This window comes from Podarcis tiliguerta, assembly GCF_965153285.1.
Source record: "Podarcis tiliguerta genome assembly, chromosome: 2".
Taxonomy (NCBI): Eukaryota; Metazoa; Chordata; class Lepidosauria; order Squamata; family Lacertidae; genus Podarcis; species Podarcis tiliguerta.
The window spans coordinates 101,335,277-101,362,425 of NC_139535.1; the positions used below are offsets into that span (position 1 = coordinate 101,335,277).

The window sequence follows — 27,149 nt, forward strand, 5'->3', positions numbered from 1 at the left end:
ATGTTTAGGGGTACGTGTCCCACTGCGTCCACCCAGAAAAAAAGCACTGACTAGAGGTATTATGGAGCTGAGAGTGTGGAAGAAAGGGACAGAGGCAGGACACCAGGCATGTCATGAACTGAAAATGTGCTGGCATGTGCAAAGGTGTATTTCCTTTTGTCTTGAATTTCCCACCATTCACCCTCATTGGATGTTGTTGTTCAACATATTTCTAAACGACCTGGATGGAGGTTTTGAGGTGATGCTCATCAAATTTGTAGAAGACACCAAATTGGGAAGGGTAGCCAATGCCACTGAAGACAGAATCAGTGCCTTTGACTGTGTTGACCACAGCAAACTATGGCAAGTTCTTAAAGAAATGGGAGTGCCTGATCACCTCATCTGTCTCCTGAGAAATCTCTATGTGGGACAAGAAGCTACAGTTAGAACTGGATATGGAACAACTGATTGGTTCAAAATTGGGAAAGGAGTACGGCAAGGCTGTATATTGTCTCCCTGCTTATTTAACTTATATGCAGAATTCATCATGCGAAAGGCTGGGCTGGAGGAATCCCAAGCCGGAATTAAGATCGCCGGAAGAAATATCAACAACCTCACATATGCAGATGATACAACCTTGATGGCAGAAAGTGAAGAGGAATTAAAGAACCTTTTAATGAGGGTGAAAGAGGAGAGTGCAAAATATGATCTGAAGCTCAACATCAAAAAAACGAAGATCATGGCCACTGGGCCCATCACCTCCTGGCAAATAGAAGGGGAAGAAATGGAGGAAGTGAGAGATTTTACTTTCTTGGGCTCCATGATCACTGCAGATGGTGACAGCAGTCACGAAATTAAAAGACGCCTGCTCCTTGGGAGAAAGGCGATGGCAAACCTAGACAGCATCTTAAAAGGAAAAGACATCACCTTACCAACAAAAGTCCGTATAGTTAAAGCCATGGTTTTCCCAGAAGTGATGTATGGAAGTGAGAGCTGGACCATAAAGAAGGCTGATCGCCGAAGAATTGATGCTTTTGAATTATGGTGCTGGAGGAGACTCTTGAGAGTCCCATGGACTGCAAGAAGATCAAACCCATCCATTCTTAAGGAAATCAGCCCTGAGTGGTCACTGGAAGGACAGATCGTGAAGCTGAGGCTCCAATACTTTGGCCACCTCATGAGAAGAGAGGACTCCCTGGAAAAGACCCTGATGTTGGGAAAGATGGAGGGCACAAGGAGAAGGGGACGACAGAGGACGAGATGGTTGGACAATGTTCTCGAAGCCACAAACTGCGGGAGGCAGTGAAAGACAGGAGTGCCTGGCGTGCTCTGGTCCATAGGGTCATGAAGAGTCGGACACGACTAAACGACAACAACAACAGAATCAAGATTCAAGATGACCTTAACAGATTGGAGAACTGGGCCAAAACTAACCAAAAATAATTTCAATAGGAACAAATGTAAATTTCTACACTTAGACAGGAATATCCAGCTGAATAAAAATAAGATGGGGGATACGTGGATTGCCAGTAGTTTTGCTGGGATAGCTCAGCCAGTTGTGGGTTCGAGGCCCATGTTGGGCAAAAGACTCCTGCATTGCAAGGGGTTGGACTATATGACCCTCATGGTGCATTCCCACTCTACAAGTCTATGATTTTATGATTCTAGTACATGTGAAAATGATATGCCATGTATGATCTAGCAGAAATTCCTGCATTGTGAGGGTTGGACTAGATGACATTTGAGGTCCCAACTCTACAATTCAGATTGTAATGTATCGAGGGAGAAAAGTTTTTATCCTACTGTGAGTAGATCGCAGTCTCTTGTGAGTTGGCCACCCCTGCTTTACACCATACATAATTTTATATCCCTCTCTCTTTGTCTCCCCTTACTCATTATTCTAAACGAAACAGCCCCAAACATTATAGCCTTTCCACATAGGGGAGTTACACCAGCTCCTTGGTAATTTTCATTGTCCTTTTCTACTACTCTTCTAGATCTACAATATCTTTTTTGAGAAGTGGAGACCATACTTGTGTGGCTCCACCACAGATTTGCATGTATATATATATTTTAAAATCCCATTCATAACTATTCCTAGAATGGAAAAGCTAGTTCTCACTATGGAGGAATATAAGAAGTGGGATCCCCCAAGGATCTGTGTTGGGATTGGTGCTTTTTGATTTGTTCATAAATGACCTGGAATTAGGGGTGAGCAGTGAAGTGACCAAATAATAATAATAGTAATAGTAATAGTAATAATAAACAACTTTTATTTATATCCCACCGTCCCCGGCCAAAGTCAGGCACAGGGTGGCTAACATCAGATATATAAGACTAGTATAAAATAAAACAATAATTAAAATACCTCCTAAAAGCAGGGCTAGGGTTGGGAACAGTAAGTGCTAATCAGCTCAACTGTTCACGCTGATCTTATATGGATGGGCCTGTGAGAATGCTGGGAGGCCTCTTTCATATTAGTTTTTATACAAAAAGAAAAGGAGTGTCAGGCTGAGCCCTGACCAAAGGCCTGGCGGAACTCGGTTTTGCAGGCCCTGCGGAAAGATGTCAAATTCCACAGGGCCCTGATCTCTTGTGGCAGAGCATTCCACCAGGTTGGGGCCAAGGCTGAAAAGGTCCTGGCCCTGGTTGAGGCCAGCCTAATCTCTCTGAGGCCTGGGATCTCCAAGGTGTTATTATTTGCAGACCGTAAGGCCCTCTGTGGGGCATATCAGGAGAGGCGGTCCCATAGGTACGAGGGTCCTAGGCCGTATAGGGCTTTAAGGGTTAAAACCAGCACCTTAAACCTGATCCTGTACTCCACCGGGAGCCAGTGCAGCTGGTATAGCACTGGATGAATGTGATCCCGCGGTGAAGACCTTGTAAGGAGTCTCGCCGCGGCATTCTGCACCCGCTGGAGTTTCTGGGTCAGTTTAAAGGGCAGCCCCACGTAGACTGAGTTATAACAATGAAGCCTGGAGACGACTGTCACATGGATCACAGTGGCGAGACCAGGGAGAGACAGGTAAAGGACCAACTGCTTAGCACACCGATGGAAAAAGGCCGCCTTTGTTGTAGCTGCAATCTGCATCTACAAAGGGAGGCATCGAGGATTACACCCAAACTCTTGACAGAAGGCACTGGCACTAATTGCGCGTCCGCAAGAGATGGAAGTTGCCCCCCCCCCCAACCGCATATCGTCCCGACCCAGCCAGGGGACCTCTGTCTTCAAACACTTCCCACCAATTTATCATAACAAACATTTAAGTTAACCACTCTGAAAAAACTTTTTTTTAAAAAAACAGTGGTTACTTTCAATGTTTTTCAGTTCTCTGATATAGGGGGTGATTTTAAAAGTCTTCAAACATATTGGCTGTGAGTTCTGGAAGACCTGCTCCCTGCCTTGCTATTCTTTTCCACCTGGCTTGGGAGGGCAGGGTCCTAACCAACTACAGCTACAAAAGCTGAGGCTTCTGAATGGATTTCTGGGGGGTATTGTTTGGCGGGGTGAATTGCTGGGTTTTTGTTGTTGCTGTTGTTAATATTAATTTTTTGCCTTTTAATTTTAGATCTTATAATGATTTATGTGGAAACTGTGCAATTATGGTTGTGAACTTTTTGATATGTTTTATTTGACTACTTTTGTTATGATTGTAATTATGTAAATTTTCATGCTGTAAGCTATCTTGAGCATAGCTTTACCTATGGAATACAAATTCAATGGGTCATGTTAGGCTTGGGCCTCTGTTCTACATCTTCATCAGCTACATAATTTGTCAGTTTTTCAGCAGCCACCTTATCCTTTAATAAAACTTTAATTCCTTGGTCCTCTAGTGATCCAACTGCCTTCCTAACTAGTCTCCTGTTTTTAATTGCTGGCCTTAATATTTTCAGTAATATGTTCCTCAAATTATTTTCTTGGATCTGTTATATTACACTTGCATTTTTGTGCTTGTAATATGCGCAAATTTAAATTCCTTTTTGTTTTCATTTTGCTGGAAACAACTTGCTGCCTCTGAAAACTTCGATGTCTCTGGTTGCTAAGAAAAAGTGCCATCGGGGTTCTAATTTTCTGTTGCCAGGCATTGCCTCTCTACTTTTTCAAATGATTTTGGGGTATCAAATGTAATGTTAGTGACTTACTATGATACAGGTCTTTTCTAGCAGCAGGGTTACATAGTCACTATTCTAGGTTTGTGTTCCTCTGCCAGCCCAGGCAGGAAACATGATTTTTTTCAGGGCTTCTCCTAGCTCCTGTTTTCCCTTCTGGTCAAGCTCTAAAAACTGTAGGATCTGCAAGACAACTGAGAAACCTAACAATGTCACTAGAAAGAACCTCAATATTAATGGCTTGTGAACTGTGTGTTCTAAACTACTGATTCTTGTTGTATTGTTTATAATTGTTGTTCTAGACTGTACAACTTCAGGGTAGAATTTCTTCATTTAATTGTGTACAGTGAATTGAACATAGTTGGCATTATGTATAATAATATTAATATTAATAGTAACAAGCATACACTGAACTAAACTGCTCTGATAACAATCAGAGCAGCTGCATATAGGGTGAACCCTGTTGCCAGAAAAGGTCCATATCATAGTAAGTGACCAAAGTTACATTTTCATGGCAGCCTGGACTACAATGCCACTATGCTGGGACCTACCAGAGCCTATGTTCCTTTGAGCAGATATTGAATCCACTCCCTATGGTCTAGCTATTATCTGAAGGACACACCTTCCAAAGGGCTGCTTCTGCAGAAGTGCAGGCATCCCCTTTATAATGTCTGGTAACAGCAGAGGGGACTGCCCTCTAATGTTGACATTAGTTGCCAGACCACTATGGTGGCTGTAGCTCTAGTTGAGTGAGCCATCACTTGCCTAGGAGCAGGAAGATGCTGAATCTAAGGCCTTAATTTATTTAGCTATGGTGTATGATTGGGCTTCATCACTCATTGATGTTGGATGAAAAGACACCAATAGGGTACAGTGGTACCCCGGGTTAAGTACTTACCGTATTTTTCGCTCTATAAGACGCACCAGACTACAAGACACACCTAGTTTTTGGAGGAGGAAAACAAGAAAAAAAAAATTCTGAATCTCAGAAGCCAGAACAGCAAGAGGGATCGCTGTGCAGTGAATGCAGCAACCCCTCTTGCTGTTCTGGCTTCTTCTGGGATAGCTGCGCAGCCTGCATTCGCTCCATAAGACGCACACACATTTCCCCAAACTTTTTAGGAGGGGAAAAGTGAGTCTTATAGAGCAAAAAATACGGTAATTCGTTCCGGAGGTCCGTTCCTAACCTGAAACTGTTCTTAACCTGAAGCGCCACTTTAGCTAATGAGGCCTCCAGTTGCCACTGCGCCGCCAGAGAACGATTTCTGTTCTCATGCTGAAGCAAATTTCTTAACCCGAGCTGCTATTTCTGGGTTAGCAGAGTCTGTAACCTTAAGCGTATGTACTCTGAAGCGTATGTAACCCGAGGTACGACTGTAATAAGTCTGTCAGAAAGCTGGGGGGGGGGGGCGGGGAGCCAAGAAAAATGTTAAGGTCTATAAGGACAGAGGACATCTGCTGAGCTTGGCAGGAAACAGAAAGGCTGAGGAGCCAGGAGGGTGAGCACTGAAATGAATCATAGAAGTTTCCTACCTGGACTAGTAGACGGTCCCAAGCCCATCATTGTGGCCGTGCTGCCCAGGCCACCAGGAAATTAGTGGGTAGACCTGTGTGGCATACAACAGCTGTAGTGTACTTTGGGCTAGAGTAGATTCCAGTATCTGCCTGGAGCAGAATTCAAATCTTTCTTTTCTGCTTTCAATGCAATGTTATTGACCACCATGATAAAGCGTCGTATATCAGCAGTTGCTTCCTTTGCAGACATGCACTTCATCCTTACATTCCAAAAGGTTTCTGTTCTAAAATAGTGTCTTCAACAGTATGAGTATTTATCCATGTCAGTTGTGCCTTTTACTGAAAATAAAACCTGTGAACACGTAGTTGGGGTGATGGTGGGGTTTGAACCTGTCTCTCTTAGCTCTAGAAACATTTCTCCTGACCACTGCTGGTACTAGAGAGAAGACGAAGAGGAAGAGTTTGGATTTGATATCCCACTTTATCACTACCCGAAGGAGTTTCAAAGCGGCTAACAATCTCCTTTCCCTTCCTTCCCCACAACAAACACTCTGTGAGGTGAGTGGGGCTGAGAGATTCAAAGAAGTGTGACTAGCCCAAGGTCACCCAGCAGCTGCATGTGGAGGAGCGGAGATGTGAACCGGGTTCCTCAGATTATGAGACTACCGCTCTTAACCACTACACCACACCAGCTCGTGTTTCTTTTCCTTGTATCTGTCACTGGCAAAGATTCTGAAGGGAATTGTGAGGGTCCTGCCAAAAACGCATCCATGAGATTGAACAAAATGCAAAAACGCAATTAATGAAAAATGTAAGCAAAAGCTTCCAACTCCTCCTCTTGGCCATGTCAGAAACAGAGAGACGAGCACTTGAGCCAGAGGCTTGGTCACTTAACATTAAACCATGGTTTAGCATGACATTAGAAAGTGGCCTATGTCTTGCTCAATCATTTCAGAATTTTATATGAAGAGCAATTAATAAACTGAAGTCAAACAGGGAACCTTTGACTCTTGTACAGAAAGACTGTAAACAGTTTCACAATGAACATCCAAAAAGCAACACATTTGTTTAAATATCTAAGGTAACTTCTGCTGGACTCTGCTCTATCTTGTTAGAAGGAACTTGGTAGAGTGTAGGAAGAATGCAGTGTAGGAACATACCATGCTGCTCAAGATAGGCCTGAAGTCTATTGATGAGATCCTGTTTGTTTCCTTTTGCCTCCAGACCTCGGGCTAAACATTCCTGCTTCAGCTCAGCTAGCTGTAAAGTAGAAGAGACTTTGCCTTAATAAAGAAAGTGTGGCTTCCTACAGATTAGGAAGGAAACATGTACAAAAATGCAATAATCATAATGGATAGATAGTGGTGAAAGGTTTTGAACAAGCTAAGGCTGTGTATTTTAATGAGGACATGGGGTTTATTTAGATTTTTTTCAACACTCATTTTATAACATTTGTAATGAAAGCCTGTAGGAATCTGCAGTAAAAACAAGACCAAAAAGAAGATTCTCAGTGTCACAATAGTTAATAAAGTTGACTTATGAAGTTAACCTTTCACTGGCCTAGACACCTTAGAACTTTATTCATGAGACTAGTTTTCCTCATGGAAGACTTCTCTCTAAATGCACATGGTTATATTTTGTTCCTGGGAAAATGAGATCTCACTAAGTTACCCACTGCACCTCTGACTGCTCCAACTTTGTGCAAGAGTAACATTACTGGTGACAACCATCACAATTCTATGCTGCTCCACCACATCTTCTATATATTTGTAGTTTTACTCTGTTATTACATCCTCTTGGGCTGTGTGCCTACCTTCCACACCACAGCTGCCATCACCAGGAGTCATGGTGCTCATAAGGGCCTACCAAGGGTCCCACAAGGTTTTCAGATTGCTTCAATAATTTATTAAGTATATAAACATGGGAAGTATATAAGCATGATCTTATATAAGCTGCCCTGGGAACTTTTCTGGCTGAGGTGGGGATGCTTTGAATGAATATAAAAGGGAAAACATACATAAAAGGGAAAACATTTATTTCATACTGTGAGGTTCCTGGTTCTCCACATTTATCTCTGGGCAATATACTGTTTGCCCAGAACCAGGGGCAGCAATGAGAGAAAGTTCAGCATGCAAACTGAGAGGGGGGAAAAGGACTGAATTGTATAAAGTGGATTTATCAAAGCAAGTTCCTCTATATTCAGGTTGTACTGATTCCTATATAAGTGGGCAAAGGTTTGCAACCTTAATCCTAGAGAGGCTCATGCTTCACTGAGTAACCAAAGGACAAGAGAAAACATAGGCTTTTAAAAGATCATTTGTAAAATGAAGTGTTCTACTGGTCCAGGTTGAGACTTCCATTCAAACACATTCAACTTTCATTACGTAATTTCACAGGAACACACATTTTTATACAAATACCTGCTTGTGGATGACTTCCTCCCTCCTGTTTCTTATTTTGAGAGCTATTGTGGCAGGGCCATTTTCTGCTAGACTCGCCACCAGAGAGCTGGGAAAGAGGAGTTAACACAGTTCCTCGCCGGGTACCCCTTCAAATGTTGCTGGGTTACAACTTCCATTAGCCCCAGCAAGCATGACTAGTGGTCAGGGATAACAGAGGAGCTGTCGTCCAATAACCTATGGAAGGCAGGTAAGGTAAAGGACCCCTGGGTGGTTAAGTCTAGTCAATGGTGACTATGGGGTTGCGGCGCTCATCTCGCTTTCAGGCTGAGGGAACCTGCATTTGTCCACAGACAACTTTCTGGGTCATGTGGCCAGCATGCATAAACTGATTCTGGTGCAACAGAACACCGTGACAGAAACCAGAGTGCACGGAAATGCAGTTTACCTTCCTGCCGAAGTGGTATCTGTTTATCTACTTGCACTCATGTGCTTTCAAACTGCTAGGCTGCCAGGAGCTGGGACAGAGCAACAGGAACTTACTCCGTCGTGGAGATTTGAACCGCCAACCTCCCAACTGGCAAGCTCAAGAGGCTCAATGGTTTACTAGGTTAACATAACATCCTCCACCAGTAAAATGAGAGAGCACTGCTTTGTACTGAATTGTTGAGAATTAGCTATCAGCCACTTTGAGAACTATTCATTCCAAATGACTTACTAACTGAAGTAAATCAACAATGATTTGCTTCCAACTTTTACTGAAAGATTACACAAATCCGGGGAGGAGACGACTATCAATGGCTACTAGCCATTATAGATATGCTCTACCTCCACAGCAGAGCTGCCAACATGAATAAAATATTTGGCAATGCCCATCAGGAGTGCCAGTTTGGCCCTGTGACTGTGGGTGCAATGCAGCGTGCATGGCCCTAGCACCAAAATTTGAGGGTGCCAAGCCCCCTTCATGGGGAATTTGTGGGTGCTCGGGCACCCAGGTCCCCAGCTGTTCTGAAGAATTCGAAAACTGAAAACTCAATAGCCAACAGCTAGGCCTCAGGATCTTGCACTCAGCGGAAGCCGCGTGGCATGTTCGACTTCTGAGGCGTGTTCAAAAACTGAAGCATTTACTTCTGGGTTTATGGCATTCGAAAACTGAATGTTCGTCAACGAAGACATTCAAAAACCGAGGTAAAAGGTAAAGTGACCCCTGTCCAGTTGTGAACGACTCTGGGTTGCAGTGCTCATCTCGCTTTACAGGCCAAGGGAGCTGGCATTTGTCCACTCCACAGACAGTTTTTCCGGGTCATGTGGCCATCATGACTAAGCCGCTTCTGGTGCAATGGAACACTGACACCAGAGCAATGCACAGAAACACCGTTACCCACCGGAGCGGTATCTATTTATCTACTTGCTCTTTCTGGCGTGCTTGTGAACTGCTAGGTTGGCAGGAGCTGGGACAGAGCAACAGGAGCTCACCCCATCGCGGGGATTCAAACTGCCAACCTTTTGATCGGCAAGCCCAAGGCTCAGTGGTTTAGACCACGCCACCCGCATCCTGTATATATGTGTGTGCGTATATATACATGTTTGTTTATGTGTATATAAATATATGTCTACATATTTATGTGTGTGTCTGCATCTATTTATCTATCTATCTATCTATCTATGTATACGTGTGTGGGGGGGTATACAGTGGTACCTCGGGCTAAGCACTTAATTCGTTCTGGAGGTCCGTTCTTAACCTGAAACTGTTCTTAACTTGAAGCACCACTTTAGCTAATGGGGCCTCCTCCTGCTGCCGCGCCGCCGGAGCACGATTTCTGTTCTCATCCTGAACCAAATTCTTAACCCAAGGTACTATTTCTGGGTTAGCGGAGTCTGTAACCTGAAGCGTATGTAACCCGAGGTACCACTGTATGTATATATCTATCTATCCCTCCAGGCACTCTCAAAAAAATGGGGGGGGGGGGAGAGACCGAAGTGTTTGCTCCTTTACTCCACAATTTGAGGCAGCTAAGCTTCCGACCACCATTGCTGGAAAGCACGGGAGGGGAGAGTTTTCTCTCGCGCTCCTATAGCCCACAGGCATCTTGGCTGGTATGATGGGAGGTTTTGGTAGTTGTGTGAGAACAGGATGCTGGGCTAGACAGATCCCCTCGCCTGATCCACCAGGGCGTTCAGCTCGGGCTACGCAGCTACAGCCAACCAACGTGGGCGAGGAGAGCGCTGCCCCTTCTTGCAGGTGGGCGCGATGCCCGCAGGTCCAGCCGGCCTCAGAGGGGAGCGCGGCGCGACGGGAACCGCCGCGACTCTTTTCCCGCCCTCGCGAGAACTCGGCGGCCCGGTTGGTCTGACGGCGCAAAACCCCACACGGAGCCTGAGGGGGCGAAAGGCAGCTCCCTCAGGATTTTCCCCTCAGTGTTGCCGCCGCCTGGAGTGAGGCGAAGGAGGAGAAGGAGGCCAAGCGCTGTTCCCTCAGAGTATGAGGAGTCCGCCCCACCCGCTCAGACCCGGCCTCAGTACCTTCAACTTGTGCAGCTCCACTGTTTCCGCCGCCATCTTCCCTTCGCTTTCCCCCTCCCTCAGCGGCCTCCTCCCTCGCGCCCCGACGGCAAACCGTGCGTGCCCGCTCAGGCCCTGCCGTCCAATCCGGGCCTAGCTTTCCCTTGAACTTTGACGCTTCCCTAACATCCGCCTCGTTCATTGGCTTGTGTGTGGTTTTTTTAAACCGGGAAACGGGGAGAGAGGCGAAGAGCGGCGGCAGGGAATAGCCAATGGGGAAGGACCGGAGCGCCTGCCCGATTGGCTGATTGGCGATGGGGGGGCGGGGACGAGGAATCGTTTCCTGGAGACCGCCTGCCTGCGGAAGCAGAAGCAGGAAGAAGCGCCGCTCTCTGGTGCCTCGCCTTGTCCCTCCCGCGCTAAGAAGAGACGCCGCCGCCGCCGCGGAACCAGCCGCGTAGGTCACCTATAGGTCTCCGTTGTGGGTCGTGGGGCAGGCGGTGTCTCGAGTTTCTGGTTGTCCTTCCTGGTGATAAACGAGGGCTTCGCAGGGAACCGCCTTGTCCTGAGTCGGAGCACCGCCCCACGTGAGCTTAATGTCGGCCCTGCACTAATTATTATTATTATTTAATTTAATTTATTTGTACCCAGCCCATCTGACTGAGTCGCCCCAGCCACTCAGGGCGGCCTCCAGCATATACAGAAACATAATAAAACACCTAACATTAAAAACTTCCTCATACAGATGTATTCTAAAGGTTGTGTATAGTGATTTATAGGGCCTTCCGTAGGAAGGCAAAAAAGTAAAGGACCCCTGGAAGGTGTTGTAAACAAAAATTGCCCTTTTCCCTTATGGGGTATCCAAGAGCCCATATAGAGTCCTTACATAGGTTCCCTATTGGTAGGAGAAGATAACAGAGGCCAACCAGAGAATATTGAGAAGCAAAGCAGCTAGTAAGCTTGATCTTTATTGAACTGTTGCAACGCTGCTCCCCTCAGACACAGGAGAGAGGAACCCAGAAAAATGGCGTGCAAGGCCTTATAAAGACTTTTGAAATTGCCACCCTGTAGATCAAGACCACCCCCAGAAACATCATACATCCATCACAGAAGGCGTGTAACCTAAGACTACCCCTCAGATACATTGCACCTACATCACAAAAAAGGCGGTCTTAAAACAGAATGTTTTTATCCTGTTGTTTATCTCCTGTCTGGCAGGTTACTTGATTGGATTGCCTGGGTAGCCTGGCCAGTCTTTTGTAATGATAAATACTTAGTTCCTGGGCCATGTCACAGGCTCACACCCTATTCAAACACAGACATACCCTTAAGACAGGATTTGTGAAGGAAAAGACAATGGGGAGGCTTTTCCATTTTCCTTTGACCTTGCAGAGAAAACATTTGGTCAGTTTGGGAATCAAAATGGTTCCAGGTCTGTCTTCCTGTGCTGATTGATGTATGTGCTTGGTTGGTACACTTATGAACATTTAACATATATCTAAGACCACAAAATTCTTATCACAAAGGTTAAGTCCAGTCAAAGGCGACTATGGGGCTTTTCAGGCCCAGGGAGCCAGCATTTGTCCACACACAGCTTTCCAGGTCATGTGGCCAGCATGACTAAACCGCCTCTGGCTTAAAATTCCTATCACAACCGTGACAAAAGCCAGAGCGCATGGAAACACCGTTTACCTTCCCACCGCAGCAGAACCTATTTATTTACTTGCATTGGCGTGTTTTGGAACTGCTAGGTTGGTAGGAGCTGAGGCGCCACTCCCTAGAAGGCCCTCTTGTTGGTTCCCTGTAACCTCGCTTTTCACAGTGAGGGAACTGCCAGGAGTTCCTCGGAGGTGGACCTCCCTGTCTGGGCTGAATGATGGGGTGTGTGTGAAGATTCTCCTACAGGTATACAGGGCCGAGGCTATGGGAGTCAAGGATCCAGACAGGGGGGTGGGGCCCTTCTTTGGAGGTGTCTGGGGCAGGACCAGGGACCTTCTTGCTTTGCCCAGCAAGCACTCCGCCACAGGACTAATGAGGCAGTTTCCTTGGCTGCTAAAAAACAGAATAAGCAGGAAATAGGAATAAGCATAAAATGCCCTACTATTTTACGCCATGGCTGCCAGTGTGGCACCTGTGGGCTCGCATGCTCCCACAGAGGCTTTCCTTAGCTTCTTTTCTCTCCTCCGGCTCCCCAAAATTAGGCTTGAAAGAAGCACTTTTTTGTAGCTGATGGCAATGTGGTACATGAAACAACTGTGTGTGTATATTTCTGCATTTTCTATTTTACAGATTCAAATGAAATAATATATAATGTACAGTGGTACCTCTGGTTACATACTTAATTCGTTCCGGAGGTCCGTTCTTAACCTGAAACTGTTCTTAACCTGAAGCACCACTTTAGCTAATGGGGCCTCCTGCTGCCGCCACGCTGCCGGAGCACAATTTCTGTTCTCATCCTGAAGCAAAGTTCTTAACCCGAGGTACTATTTCTAGGTTAGCGGAGTCTGTAACCTGAAGCGTATGTAACCTGAAGCGTATGTAACCCGAGGTACCACTGTACTGCCTTTGACAGTGTTATGAAACCCTCCTCAGAGCCAGCGTGGTGTAGTGGTTAAGAGCGGTAGTCTTGTAATCTGGGGAACCGGGTTCGATTCCCCACTCCTCCACATGCAGCTGCTGGGTGACCTTGGGCTAGTCACATTTCTCTGAAGTCTCTCAGCCCCACTCACCTCACTATTTCTGGGTTAGCGGAGTCTGTAACCTGAAGTGTATGTAACCAGAGGTACCACTGTACAGTATCTCTGCATCCAGCATATTGTTTTTCCTCTTCAGCATGAATGTTGGCGTGGCCCACAGTGAGGTGAACCCCAACACCCGAGTGATGAACAGCAAAGGCATTTGGCTGGCTTATAGCATCTCGGTGGTTCTCCTCCACATCATTCTTCTCAGCATCCCCTTCTTTAGCGTTCCTGTGGTTTGGACCCTGACCAATGTCATCCATAACTTGGTATGTTATAACTTTTTATCAGCTTGTGAACTTAAGTTCTTTAAGGCTATTTTTTTGCACCTGAGCCTTTAATGCATTCTCTGGGTTGGTGGTGGTGGACCTCAAACTCTGGGGACTCTTTGTGTTATAACACCTTCCCAGACACCCTTCAGTGACTCTGCTTCACGCCCTTCTTGACTGTTATTGCCTGGGTGGAATGTGAGTTTGTATTCTGATAGGGATCCTTGCTTGCTTGGATCGGGGTAAGAAATGAGTGTGTGTAGAAACTAGCTTGTTGTACAAAGATAAGAATTACAGTGGTGCCTCGCAAGACGAAAAGAATCCGTTCCGCGAGTCTCTTCGTCTTGCGGTTTTTTTCGTCTTGCGAAGCAAGCCCATTAGCGGATTAGCGCTATTAGCGCTTTTAGCGGCTATTAGCGGCTATTAAAGGCTTAAGGGATTAGCGGATTAGCTGCTAAAAGGCTATTAGCTGCTATTAAAGGTTTAAGGGATTAGCGGATTAGCTGCTAAAAGGCTATTAGCGGCTTAGATCAGCTGATAAGCGGCTTAGATCAGCTGTTCAGCGGATTAGCGAACAGCTGTTAAGCGGCTTAGGGGCTTGGGAAAAAGGCTGGGAGGGGGGAAAAAACCCCAGGAATCGCAAGACATTTTCGTCTTGCGAAGCAAGCCCATAGCAAATTCGTTTTGCGAAGCACCTCCAAAACGGAAAACCCTTTCGTCTAGCGGGTTTTCCGTCTTGCGAGGCATTCGTCTTGCGGGGCACCACTGTACAACCATGGCTTCCCTGCCCGCTTTGTGTGTTGTCGTCTCCACACCCCTGCAACGCAGTCCCTGACAGCCTTCAGGCTGAAAAAATATTCCCTATCCCTGCTACACATCCTAAGGATTGTATGCGCCATTTCTATTTTCCACAAGCAGAGTAGTCTTGACTGTTATCACAGATCATGGGATATTTATGCAGTAAAACTTGTTGTCATTGTACGTCAAACCTTCTTCCATATAGGCCTGAATATAGGCCTCGCTTTCGCCTTCCAAAGCTGGCTTGTATAAAACTCGGACTGTGACCTGTTATTGTGCTCTTGCATCATTGACGTGATCTCTTTTTAAGGATGCAGCTTATATTTGGAGCAATACCAATACAGTGGTACCTTGGTTTATGAACTTAATCCGTTCCAGAAGTCTGTTCTTAAACCAAAGCGTTCTTAAACCAAGGCATGCTTTCCCATAGCAGCGGGGGACTCAATTTACAAATGGAACACACTCAACATGTTCTACTTCCAAGGCAAAGTTCACAAACCAAAACACCTACTTCTGGGTTTGCAGCATTCTTAATCCGAGTTGTTCATAAACTAAGCTGTTCTTAAACCAAGGTACCACTGTATGGAAATTCTTCAACTATTCCTTTTAAACTGAGCTGCACAAGAATCTGAGCTGATGTCCTCTTTCCTGCTGTCCTAGGGAGAGAGAAGAAAAACCACAATCTTAATTCACTTATTTTCCATCCCGCCCCCCACCAGGCAATGTATTGGCTCCTACACACAGTGAAAGGAACCCCCTTTGAAACACCAGACCAGGGCAAGGATCGCCTCCTCACACACTGGGAGCAGATTGACTATGGCACACAGTGGACGTCCTCTCGCAAATTCTTAAGCATCTCACCAATTGTCCTGTAAGTATGGCTTTGTTTGCACTGCTTTGTCTTTTACTTAAGCAGCAAAGCTTTAACTCTTTTCATGCGGCTAAAACCAGCATGTTTATTTCCCATTAGCTACATCTTGACCAGCTTTTATACCAAATATGACCCTGTGCACTTCATAATCAACACTAGCTCCTTGCTGAGCGTCCTCTTGCCCAAACTACCCCTGTTCCATGGCGTGCGCATCTTTGGTATCAACAAGTACTGAAAGCAGTCGGAATATTGACTCTTCCAGAAAGAAACAGCTCTTAACTGCAAAATCCTGGTGACAATGCTGCAAGCACATCATCTGAAGCTCTAGAGAACCACGCCTTAACTTGTGAGGTGGGCTAGCAGGGAGAGCGTCAGCTGTCCACAGAGCTAAGCAGTATTGAGTTTTGTTTCCTGCTACGGGATAGAACCCATTCTCCATGCGGCTAGTCTACAATTAGACCGGCACCTCTTCTGGTGGAAAAGACTGAATCCTTAGGAGGGCATGAAATCTCCAGGACGTCCCCTGCAAGACTTCTACTTGAGCTGTTTGCAATGGGTGCCTGAGACGAGCTTCTGGGAGATACAGCTGTTCTGTGTAAACCTTTTCTGTTTTTATAGAATTCTGTCACACAAAAGTGTTTATGGGGTGGTTGTTTTCAGGGCGGGAGGGCCTGGGAACTCTTATGGAAGAAGTGAACTGTCATGCTGCAATGATTGTAGTTCGTGATTCTGCTCCATGGTTCCCTTTTTTTTTGGTTCATTACCACTCAAGTGCAAATCCTTGAGTCCACCACATAACCTGGCTTCTGTTTTCAAAAGGGGTTTCTAATCCTTCTGGTTATAAAGGAGAAATGCAAGACCGTGCTAGTGGTGCAGCAGTCAATTAAAAATACAGCTTTTGTCAATGTTCCATTCTGCTTCTGTCCACCTAATCTCTTATCGGAGAGGCTGGATGCCTGCATAGCACGGTGTAGGCCTCCGGTGCCATCTTTATTTTCCCAGAGTGCCTCTAGGGCTGGGGGAGACCGACCTTTCTGGTTTTTTTTTTCTTTTTCTTTTCCTTGCTGAAATTCTGGGTCTATTCAGTGCTTGCATGGGAACCACCTACACACTGCCTTGGGTTCTATGGTTAAAGAAATTGGGATATCCCCCCCCCAAAAAAAACCCCTGGAACATCACCACCAGTGAATTCACTGTGTCCCCTTAAGAAGCACCTATACTTGATTATACTATACTTGGTTATACTGTACTATACTTTGTACACTTTGTACTTGGTATACTTGGTTATACTATGTTAGATGCTCACAAAGCCGACCTTTCTGTTTTAACGCAAAAATACTGTGGTTGATCGGAACCACAGAGTTAAACGCTCCCCGTTCTCAAACGAGGGTGGTCCAGATAGGCAACAATCCAGGCAATGTGGATTTCAAATAGCCTTGCCAAATTTGCCTTTTGTGACTGCCCCCCCACCCCCCTGCTCAGGGAGCTGTTGAGTAGCCGCTGGCACAGTACTGATGCATTCAACAAGGGGTTGAACCCAACCAAGACAACGTGGTGTACACGGTAGGGAATGTTAACATCTGAAAAGGGGGCCTGTTAACAACTTGCATTTAATTTCTAAAAACATTCTTCTCCCAGCAGTGGAGAGATGCTAGTATTGGGATGGACCAGGGATAGGCAACCTAAGGCCCAGGGGCCGGATGCAGCCCAATCGCCTTCTCAGTCCGGCCCGCGGATGGTCCGGGAATCAGCGTGTTTTGACATGAGTAGAATGTGCCCTTTTATTTAAAATGCATCTCTGGGTTATTTCTGGGGCATAGGAATTCATTCATTCCCCCCCCAAAAATATACCGTATTTTTTGCTCTATAAGACTCACTTTTTCCCTCCTAAAAAGTAAGGTGAAATGTTGTGTGCGTCTTATGGAGCAAATGCAGACTGTGCAGCTATCCCAGAAGCCAGAACAGCAAGAGGGATCGCTGCTTTCACTGCGCAGCGATCCCTCTTCCTGTTCTGGCTTCTGAGATTCAGAATTTTTTCCCCTTGTTTTCCTCCTCCAAAAACTAGGTGCGTCTTGTGGTCTGGTGCGTCTTATAGAGCGAAAAATACAGTAGTCTGGCCCACCACATGGTCTGAGGGACTCTGGACCAGCCCACGGGTGAAAAAGTTTGCTAACCCCCGGGATGGACTATAGATCCCATCTCCTTCCAAGTGACGACAAAATCATTGCATTAATGGCTCTGCCTTGCTAGATTTTTCTTGTGAAGAACGGGGAGCATTGTGTGGCTGGTGAAACTGCACCAAGCTGCCTATTTTCTGCTACCCAGAAGGCTGCAGCTGGAGTATGCACACCATATAGTTGCAGCAATGCTAATTCTTTATACACACACACACCCCTTCCTCATAGTCAAATCAGTCCTAGTTTAGTTTTGAGTAACACCAAAAGTTTACATGTTTCCATATATCCTACAGCCTGCCGCCCAGATATTGGTTTTAGTTTCAGGAGGTCAAACATAGGCAGGATTTTGGAGGATAGGCAATATCAACAATACATTAACAAAAATTGCTTTTAAGATGGTTCCCACTCCTCAAAACACCCTGAGCCACACCTGTGGTCACAAGATTAATGGCAGAAGAAAAAGGATGGGGAGAAGGGGACACAGGTACACACAGAAGCTGCAAAGCTTAGATATCACGTGTGTAGAAGGACTCTTATGGTTGGACTCACTGAGATGAGATCTCTTACCCATCTACTGAGAATGTGGATTTGGTAAACCCTGACAACTGACTGACATGAGGCTGTCACTCCATCACATACAAGCACAGTCAAATTTAAACCAAGACCCAATTACTTTAAATGCATTTCAGGGTTTTATTTCTTCCTTTAAAAAACCTTAAGAGAGAAGCAAAACTGGGAACCAGTTATTTCGCAACTTTGAAGGTAAATTAGAAACATTTCAAAGCTACCACTTGGTAGAAAACATGCCACATACAAGGGTGCTTTCGTGTTTGCTTTTATTTATTTTTTAAAAGGAGTATTTATTATGTTTTGTTTTCAACCCTTTGTTCTCATCACGGACAACTTTGCTACACAGAAATCACGCACACAAAGTAATGAAACCCCAAAACACAAAATATAATTCCTCACAAAGTCCACACTTTATTTTTTAAAAAAGTGATTATTTTGGGTTCATAAAAGGGTTAAAACTTAATATATATAATATGTGCAACTGTAAACAGAAGTATGGGACAAGGCGTCAAATGCGATTATACAGGCAGAGAACTTTAAAAAAGTTTTAGCTTCAAGACCGGGTTATAGTTTATATAAAAATTAAAAACTGTATAGTCTTTCTTCATCAGCTAAAATCTACAGGATTATCTTAAACTCTTAACCGTCATCCAAAAAAATCTTGACAATCTATTATATTCAGTCACTTTATCATTTTTTTAAAATCTCTCTCAAGCTTTTAAACCTTTGTAGCAATTTTTAAAATTTATTTTTTTTACATCTTTACAGCCTTCCAAATTAATGGAAATGACACACAAAACAAATCCGAAGAGACAAAAAAAAATGTATACTGGCTTTAACTCAAACCTTTATTTTCAAACAATGTCCAGTGGTTTTGTTACTGATAAAAACTCCACCCCCCCTTCTCTACACAAATGCCATCTTATATACAATTTTAATTACTACTTTTAATATTTGAAATTTCCCTACCCCAGCCCCCCACTGTTTTAAACCGTCATAGCTTTGAACGGTTAGCAGAAGCAGCTTTTTCACTCAAGAACATGGTTCTCACCTTGCCAACAAGTTCAAAAAAAAGATATTCTTACACACAAACCCTGATTTTACGTGCCCCACCTTGCCCCGCTATGAAAGTTAAGTCTTATAGCCACGTTCTCTCTCTGCCTTCTCTGCTGGATCAGGCAAGAGAATATGAGATGTGGCCTCGGTTAATCACGCAATGCCACTCTTACAGGCATTTGGAGAGAGAGAGAGAGAGGTGTGTGTTATAGTGTTTGTTTGGGGGTGGGGGAGAGGGGAAATGGTGCAATTGTGCGTTAAAAGGCCTCAACTGTACAAAGTTAAGTCGAGAGAGCCTTATCAGTAAAGACCCTGCAACTCACCCCCTCCCCACAATACCAACTTAGGTTCAAGGGTACAGCTGTCTTGCAAAGTCATTTCAACAGCAGGGAGACCCTGTGTGCGGGTTTCTCTCTTTCCCCCCGGGTTTTGTGTGTGTGTGTGTGTGTCTCCCCTGTATAATGCCCACATTTTGCCTTCTATTAATACAGAATCTCCCTACGCTGGGGGGTGGGGGATGGCGCTAGGCAGATGGCTCTCAAGATACTGGTTATAAATTGATTTCTTCTTTAAAAAGGAAAAGGAAAAAATAGTCATCTATATACACACAAAGAAAGCATAAAAAACGGGCTCTTTACACGTTCCCCTTCCCACCCTAAGTTTTGTCCATAAACACGTTCTCCCCTCTAGTTCCTTCCTGCCCAGTGGAAGGGAAACGGGGTGGCCTGTGGAGACCCACCCGGCAGTCGAGGAAAACCCGGCAGCCAGAGCATTCCTCCCCATGCTAGTTCAAATATATACACAATATATATAAATAGATAAATAATCCCAAACTCTGCAATGTGCCAACATCTCCCTCTCTCTCACGCACACAAGCACACACACAAACATCAGAGAGTCTTCAGAGCAGCAAGTTGATCGTGGGAAACAATGGGGAACTGGGGGTCTCTAGGGCAAGGGGTTTGGCCAACTCTTCCCCCAACCCCAAATATCACAGCTGGGACCCCTTAGCCATCGGCTCTCTCGTCAAGCATTCTTACTTCCCCCCCCTTCCCTCGTCGGCAAAATGGGTTGGGCTCTACGGGAGAGATGTGCTGAGATTGGCATCTGCCGGACCAGGAGATCTTGCGTTCTCCATCACGTTGGCACATTCGAAGCCTTGTGGGGTCCCCTGCCCCCTTCTTGGTTGTTGGGGCGGGAAAGCAGACAGCGCTCGGTTCAGCAATTCAGTCTGGAGAGTTGTCACGTGACTGGGTACTGTTTTTGGTTTGAGGGGGTTTTTTTGGTGGGGGGAAAAGAGGAACGACCCCAGATAATCCTGGAAACGCATTCCCATGTCTGCCAGGGGAGCTGTGGCTCTCTATACTTAGGGAAGAGGGCTCAAAAAGCAGAGGGGTGGCACAGCGAGGGGCTCACATTAGAAAACAGAAAATAGCAAAGTCTAACACTTCAAATGAGGTAGGTTCAAGTGCGAATGCTCGTCGCGCACAGAGGATGGGCAGGGCGGGGCAGAGGAAGGGCCTGTTTCCAGCTTCTGCAAGCCGACACCTGCTTTCCGCTGGAAAAAAAGTACTTTTTTCTCTCCCCCCCCCAAAAAAGCACGTTATTTACACACACTTTCTCTCCCCCCCCCCTTCAAATCCGACATCTAAATGTATACAAAATCCAGAGCTGGGAAAGGGGGGGGGGGCAGTGGGCTCTGGAAGGTGGATTGTCAAGCTAATGAGTCTCTTTGAAGCCTCTTGTTTACCTTGGTAGATTAGCAAGCAATAGATAGTAGACTTTAAAAAAAGAAGAAGAAATCTCTCTCGCACACAAAAATTCCTTAAAGAAACACGCACACAAGGGGGTGGGGGGAGGGAATTACAAATTCTTCCCCGGGGATCCAATTGCCATGCTGCAGCCCTGCTTCCCCCCAGCTCTGCTAGAAAGAATGCCCCAGTCTCCTCCCAGTATAATATTTCTGAAGCCCGTTATTTACAGGTGCACGGGGGCGGAAGGGCGCTCCCCATTTCGGCATCGAAAGAATTTTATTTTTATTTTTTTAAAAAAGCAAAAGAAAAACTAAAAGAAAACCCTGAGTTGCCAGTTTGTCAGTTCCCCGCCCCAGATGGGGCTGCTTAGTGGCTGCTCCTTTTCTGCCGGGGAGAAGCAGGTCTGGAAGAGGAGGCCGCTGAGCCTGACAGCCGGAAGCAGCCAGCTTGATGAGAATACCATAGCCAAGACTGGCAAGCAGTGGCAGATATGCTGACATCACCCCTCTCTTGCCTTGGGCCCCGGCTGCCCCACCAGCATGTTGGTGGCTTCCAAACATGCCTCGTTTTGCCCCCCCCCCCCCCGGGTGATTTCCCTGCGCCGCAGGAGGGTTGGGAGAGCAGATACAGCAGCAGCAGCACCTCCTCTCTGTGCAGAGCCTCTTGTGCCGAGCAGTCGGGGTGTCCCCCTTTGCTTTGTCCGAAGAGCCTCCTTGGGGTTTAGTTCATCCACTTCCTGCAGTTCCAGGCTCCACAATGGCACGGGATTTTGTGCTGGTCGTCTTCAAAATCAAACTGGTAGTCGTAGGTCAGCTGAGAAGAAGAAGAAGAGAAGAAGAGTTTGGATTTGATATCCCGCCTTTCACTCCCCTTCAGGAGTCTCAAAGCGGCTAACATTCTCCTTTTCCTTCCTCCCCCACAACAAACACTCTGTGAGGTGAGTGGGGCTGAGAGACTTCAAAGAAATGTGACTGGCCCAAGGTCACCCAGCAGCTGCATGTGGAGGAGCGGAGACGCGAACCCGGTTCCCCAGATTACGTGACTACCGCTCTTAACCACTACACCACACTGGCTCTCCAGTGAGGGAGAGGAGGACATCGGAAGAGAACCGAGGGTTAATCCTTGAGGCACCTTTAACGCAAAATACGTCACCGCCATCCATTTGGCGCATTCCCGCAATGGCCACGTTGGTTGCAACAAGTGACTGGAGTTGAACAAAATCTCTACACTGTTTTATCTTCTCATCAAGATGGCAGCAATAATGGGAGGAAGTGGAGTTTGGACTCTCTCCTTCCTTTTCATATGACTTCTATGCCTTAGCTAAGGTGGAACTTATTACTATTATTTTAAAAATTTATTTTCCGCCCTTCATCCCAGGAATGAAATAAATAATAAATAATTAAGATAATAAATCTAAGATAATAAATAATTAAGATAATAAATAATTAATAATTAAGATAATAAATAATTAAGATAATAAATAAATAAACCAGAACAAGAAGTGAATAATTAAGCCAAAACAACAAAACAATACCCCCCATGCATTTAAAAGGTTTTAGGATATTGATCAGCCCAAGGTCTGGTTGAAGAGGAATGTTTTTGCCTGGCACCTAAAACTATATAATGAAGGCGCCAGGCAAACCTCCCTGGGGAGAACATTCCACAAACGGGGAGCCACTACAGAAAAGGCCCTTTCTCGTGTTGCCACTCTCTGGACCTCGTGGAGGTGGCAATGAAGGGCCTCAGATGATGAACAGAGAGTCTGGGATGGTTTATATGGAAAGAGGCGGTCCTTGAGGTATTGCTGTCCTTTATAGGTCAAAATCAGCTGAAGCTAATTGGCAGCCAGTGCAGTCGGTCCAGGATCAGTGCGATATGCTCAAACCATCTTGTCCCAGCGAGCAATGTGGCCGCTGAATTCTGCACCGGCTGAAGCTTCCGAACGGTCTTCAGAGGCAGCCCTACTTGTAACTTGGGAAGCTGGGCTGGCAGGCCGTGGCTCTCCAGCAAATTGTCTTTCCATCACCTGGTGATGCTTTTATAACTGGAAACGCCAGGGATTGAAGCGTCTCTATGCAAAGCATGGGGCCTATCACTGAGATGTAATCCCTCGCTCAACATTAAAGAATGGGGGGGGGGGGCTGCCCTACCCAATTGCTTCTGCCAACCTAACAGAAACATTTCCAGCCATGAGCACTTTAGGATATCTCTGCATCCCTCCACCCAACCAGAACAGTTGGGGAGATGTACTCTTCCACACAAAAAACACTGTGTGAACGAGGTATACAATTCTCATATTACAGATACAGCACAAACGCAAGGATCTGCCGGTATCCAAAGTTGAATAGAGGCTTGAATTCGTAGTCTAACACACTATTCACCGGACTACACTAATTTCTCAAGTTTGTGCATGCTTGCAGGCCTACAGCAGCAGGGTTTGGCCTTTTGTAGCTCACGATGCACACACTTGTCGAAGACAGTGAACCAGAGTCAGCCCAATGCTGGCACAGATTAGAAAATGCAAGGATGTGCCTACACAATATGTTTCTATGGTGAGACCTACGGACTACTCTTTTAGCCTGTGAGAAGAAAAAGCTGGCGAGCTCTTGCCTAGTTGCTGCTGCTGTCGCACAGTTTTTCACAACCACCCCGGCAGGGAGATGTAACAGCTACATAAAGGTAAAGGGACCCCTGACCATTAGGTCCAGTCGTGGCCGACTCTGGGGTTGCGACGCTCATCTTGCTTTATTGGCCGAGGGAGCCGGCGTACAGCTTCTGGGTCATGTGGCCAGCATGACCAAGCTGCTTCTGGCGAACCAGAGCAGCACACGGAAACAAAATTTACCTTCCCGCCGCAGCGGTACCTATTTATCTACTTACACTTTGACGTGCTTTCGAACTGCTAGGTTGGCAGGAGCAGGGACCGAGCGATGGGAGTTCACCCCGTTGCGGGGATTCAAACCGCCGACCTTCTGATCGGCAAGTCCTAGGCTCTGTGGTTTAACCCACAGCGCCACCCACGTCAGGCATGTAAAACGTAAAAGGAAGGCCATGCGGCACACACAGGCATTGAAGGAGAGGCCACCCAAACTGCTTGCCGGTTCTTGCCCCCTCTTTTCAAGCTTAAGTAAGGTGTGCTGGTGTGCAAGGGCAATGCTTTCTATGCATTAACCCAGAAGGAGTTTAGGCAAGTTTCCCAGGTCTCCAAGGCTTGGTCTGAGGGCACATGGTGACATTAAGCAGTTTTGGGTCACTGCTTGGCTGGGAGATCCCTGGGCGCGCCACGGCAAGTCCCATGATGGAAGCATGTAATAGTGAATGGACTTAAAGAACGCTCCAAGGACAAAAGCATGGGTGCAGCGTCGGGTTTCCCCACAGGTATTTTCTTCACCTACACTGGGTCTTGCCCATCACCCCTTCCCCCAACCCATCACAATTCAATTCTCACCTCCTCTCCCTTAGGTATCCGGCGACTCGAGATGATTATGATCTTGTCCTCCTTGTCAAAAGTCACCACCTCAGCCACACAGTTGGGTGCGCAGGAGTGATTGATGTACCTGAGTGGGGGCGGCAGAAGAGGGGGAGATAGGCATCATACGCCTGGACCCTTAACCCCACAGCACCCTGTGCCATCACCACAGGATTAGGCCCTTTAGGAACCCAGCTTTTCATCTGGAATTTGGGGGAGCTGAGCCTGCCAGGACGACGACAGCACAATTCTATTCTTGATCTTCGAGAGAACTAAGTATTCATTAGGTGAAAGGAGGGCTGGGAAGCTGTAGCCCTGGCTGAAAAATACCCTACAGCAGAGGTTCTCAACCTTTTTGAGTCCACGGCTCCCTTGATCAGCTACATTCTTTCTGCAGCACCCCTGTGGGGCTCAGAAGCCCAGCTGTGTTAAGCCCTGCTTGCAGAACTGGTGGCCTCTTAACCCTTTTTCAAACACCCTCTCTTGTGGAGTGTTCCCTCAGCCTCCTCTCCTAGGGATTCCTCTGGTCAGTGGCTGCCGCCGCTGCCCCTAGTCTCTGAGCTGCTTCCCCGCCCCCCGTCCCAAAGAGAGGTGCCTCTTTACACTGCCCCACAAGCCAAGTTACAGGGAACCAGGCAGAGGGCCTTCTCGGTAGTGGCACCCGCCCTGCAGAACGCCCTCCCACCAGATGTCAAAGAGAAAAATTACTATCTGACTTTTAGAAGACATCTGAAGGCAGCCCTGTTTAGGGAAGCTTTTAATTTTTAATAGGTTATTGTATTTTAGTGTTTTGTTGAAAGCCACCCAGAGTGGCTGGGGAAACCCAGCCAGATGGGCGGGGTATAAATAATAACGGCCAGTGACTTGTCTGTCCATTCCCAACAGCAAGGGCTGGTGGACTGGCTGGCTGGGCTCCTATGCCTGCTTGCTTGCTTACTCTCTGAGGCTGCCTCAGTTCCTGGCAACCAGCACCCTCAGGCCAGCCCTAGAGGCACCATTCGCCTGCGGAGCTAGAAGCCAGGGCTGCTGCAACAAACAGCCGTGCAAGCCTTTGGGAGGCAGAGATACGAGAGGACATCAGAGGAAGGAGAGGAGGAAAGAGGGACAGAGGCCAGTGTTGCCTGCGGAACCCCTGACCATCATTCAAGGCTCCTCTCCTATACTGTGGCGGTTTGCATCCCCTCTTAGCCTGCCTACTGTCTCCCATGTTCCCTAGCCAAGTTCCACAATTTTTCAGCTTTGGGCAAGGCACTCTTCTTTCTTCCAAACTAGCTTATCGATCATCAGGTCCTGACAGATTGAGAACTCAATGATAACATGTTGGTGGTGTGCTGTTTCTTTAAGATCTGCTGAGGGAATAATGTTCTGCTCCGCCCTCAAGGATGCTATGGAGAAGGAAGTTGGCCCCAGAGGCCTCCACAGAACGGCAGAAAACTGTCCCACCAGCAGCGGAGATGGGAAAGAGGCGTTTTGGAAGCTGCAGTTCTCCAGGATCACAAACCCCTTCCGTTTTCCTGAAATGCCCCTCAAATTGTGCCTGGAGCTATCCCACAGATTCACAGAATTGTAGAAGGGACCACAAGGGTCATCTAGTCCAACCCCCTGTAATGCAGGAATCCTTTTGCCACAACCCTGAGGTTAAGAGTCTCATGCTCTTATCGACTGAGCTGTCCCAGTCAAGAGTGCCTGGAGCTATTCCAGTGGAACTAGTGTAGTAAATTCTGTGCCATTGAAGTCCATGGGAAAGGGTGGGAGGGGAAAATAGAAAGGCTAAAAGAAGCTACAATTGAGCTGTCCTACCTTTCCCCCAGCCAGTAGAGTATTGGAATGCTTCGCCCACCCTTCCCTTTGAAATGATCTTGCTTTAAACAAAATCCAATTGATGTCTGCAACTATTTGGCCCCTCTAAATGTTGCTGAACCACACCTGCCAGCACCCTCTGTTGGATGAAGTCAATGGGAACTGGAGGGCCCAGGTTTCCCATCTGGGAAAAAGCCTCTGGTTAGTTGTCAATGAGTGTATTTTGCTTCGACAGCTAATAACTTTGCGTGTTTATTCAGAAAACACTATGAATTGCAGTACGACTTAAATCACTGCCAATTAAAAATCAACCCACCCTGAACATCGAAGTCTGTGATGGGCTAACAAGAGCTTTGTCTTTGGATGCAATGAACTGCCATGGCAGAGCTTCACTCACCTGGCAGGGCCACCTGTCAGTGTGGCATCAATGACGTGCTCATTGTTGATACGGAACATGTAGATCCCTCGGTTCTGGACAAGAGGGGAAATGGAGAGAGAGAGATTGATTATATTGTGTGTTTAGAAACCAGGGCTTCATGCCTTTGCTCTCAGCTGGGTACAAGCGAATGGTTTTAGCTTGCTAGGTACAAGCTAATGGTTTATTTTAGCTTGCTGTTGTGCTCTGTATTTCAGCATGTCAAGCGTGTATGTGTGTGTCACATGCTAGGCCATGTACTTTTCAGAGACAAATTTGCCTCTAACTGTAGCACTGTGATGTGGAAATCTTAAAAAACAAACAAACCAAAAGCCAATGGAAGAAGAGGCTAAATCAGGAACTTCTCTGTCTTGTGCACCTTCAGAATGACCCTGTAAGCTAAGCTGAGACTAGGGATGCTTGAGGAATTTGATAACTGCGAATTCCAGATACGAACTGGCCCTATCTGCATCTCCAAGGCTAAGGTGAAGAAGGTCTGAACTTCAGTTACCCACTGGTATTCAAAGTTCCTCAACATCACTGTTGTCTCAAAGAATGTATTAGAATACATACTTCAGGAGAAAATAAGTTAAGATATAAGAAACTTATTTTGTCCTCATTTTTCAAAGATTTTTTTTTTTAAGCCAATGAACGTGGAAAGGGGACAGAAGTAAAACTGGTGAGTAAAACACATGCAAAAGCAATGAAGACCTGAAATAAGACTGAG

The 27,149-nt window shown here is 46.2% G+C and overlaps 3 protein-coding genes across 16 annotated transcripts in view; 1 reads left to right on the forward strand and 2 right to left on the reverse strand.

The window, feature by feature from the left end:
• SARNP (SAP domain containing ribonucleoprotein) overlaps positions 1 to 10,658 on the reverse strand; it is a 57,406-nt gene extending 46,748 nt beyond the window's left edge. For both annotated transcript variants that reach the window (XM_083428074.1, XM_083428073.1), the window contains exons 1-2: positions 10,527 to 10,658; positions 6,765 to 6,864 (exon numbers count right to left, since the gene is read on the reverse strand). In XM_083428074.1, coding sequence (XP_083284200.1) covers positions 6,765 to 6,864; positions 10,527 to 10,562 — 136 coding nt within the window. In that variant the 5' untranslated portion in view covers positions 10,563 to 10,658. The remainder of the gene's footprint in view (positions 1 to 6,764; positions 6,865 to 10,526) is intronic.
• Positions 10,659 to 10,819: 161 nt separating this feature from the next.
• ORMDL2 (ORMDL sphingolipid biosynthesis regulator 2) lies at positions 10,820 to 16,091 on the forward strand (the record flags this gene model as incomplete). The annotated part of the gene is made up of 4 exons (XM_083428077.1): positions 10,820 to 10,962; positions 13,338 to 13,512; positions 15,030 to 15,181; positions 15,281 to 16,091. 4 exons carry the CDS (start codon positions 10,820 to 10,822, stop codon positions 15,414 to 15,416), a joined length of 606 nt encoding a protein of 201 aa, XP_083284203.1. The 3' UTR covers positions 15,417 to 16,091.
• Positions 16,092 to 18,177: 2,086 nt separating this feature from the next.
• The window catches only part of KMT2D (lysine methyltransferase 2D), a 105,161-nt gene continuing 96,189 nt past the window's right edge, over positions 18,178 to 27,149 (reverse strand). For all 13 annotated transcript variants that reach the window (XM_083427145.1, XM_083427150.1, XM_083427140.1 and 10 more), the window contains 3 exons: positions 26,405 to 26,478; positions 24,187 to 24,295; positions 18,178 to 21,551 (listed from right to left, as the gene is read on the reverse strand). In XM_083427145.1, coding sequence (XP_083283271.1) covers positions 21,459 to 21,551; positions 24,187 to 24,295; positions 26,405 to 26,478 — 276 coding nt within the window. In that variant the 3' untranslated portion in view covers positions 18,178 to 21,458. The remainder of the gene's footprint in view (positions 21,552 to 24,186; positions 24,296 to 26,404; positions 26,479 to 27,149) is intronic.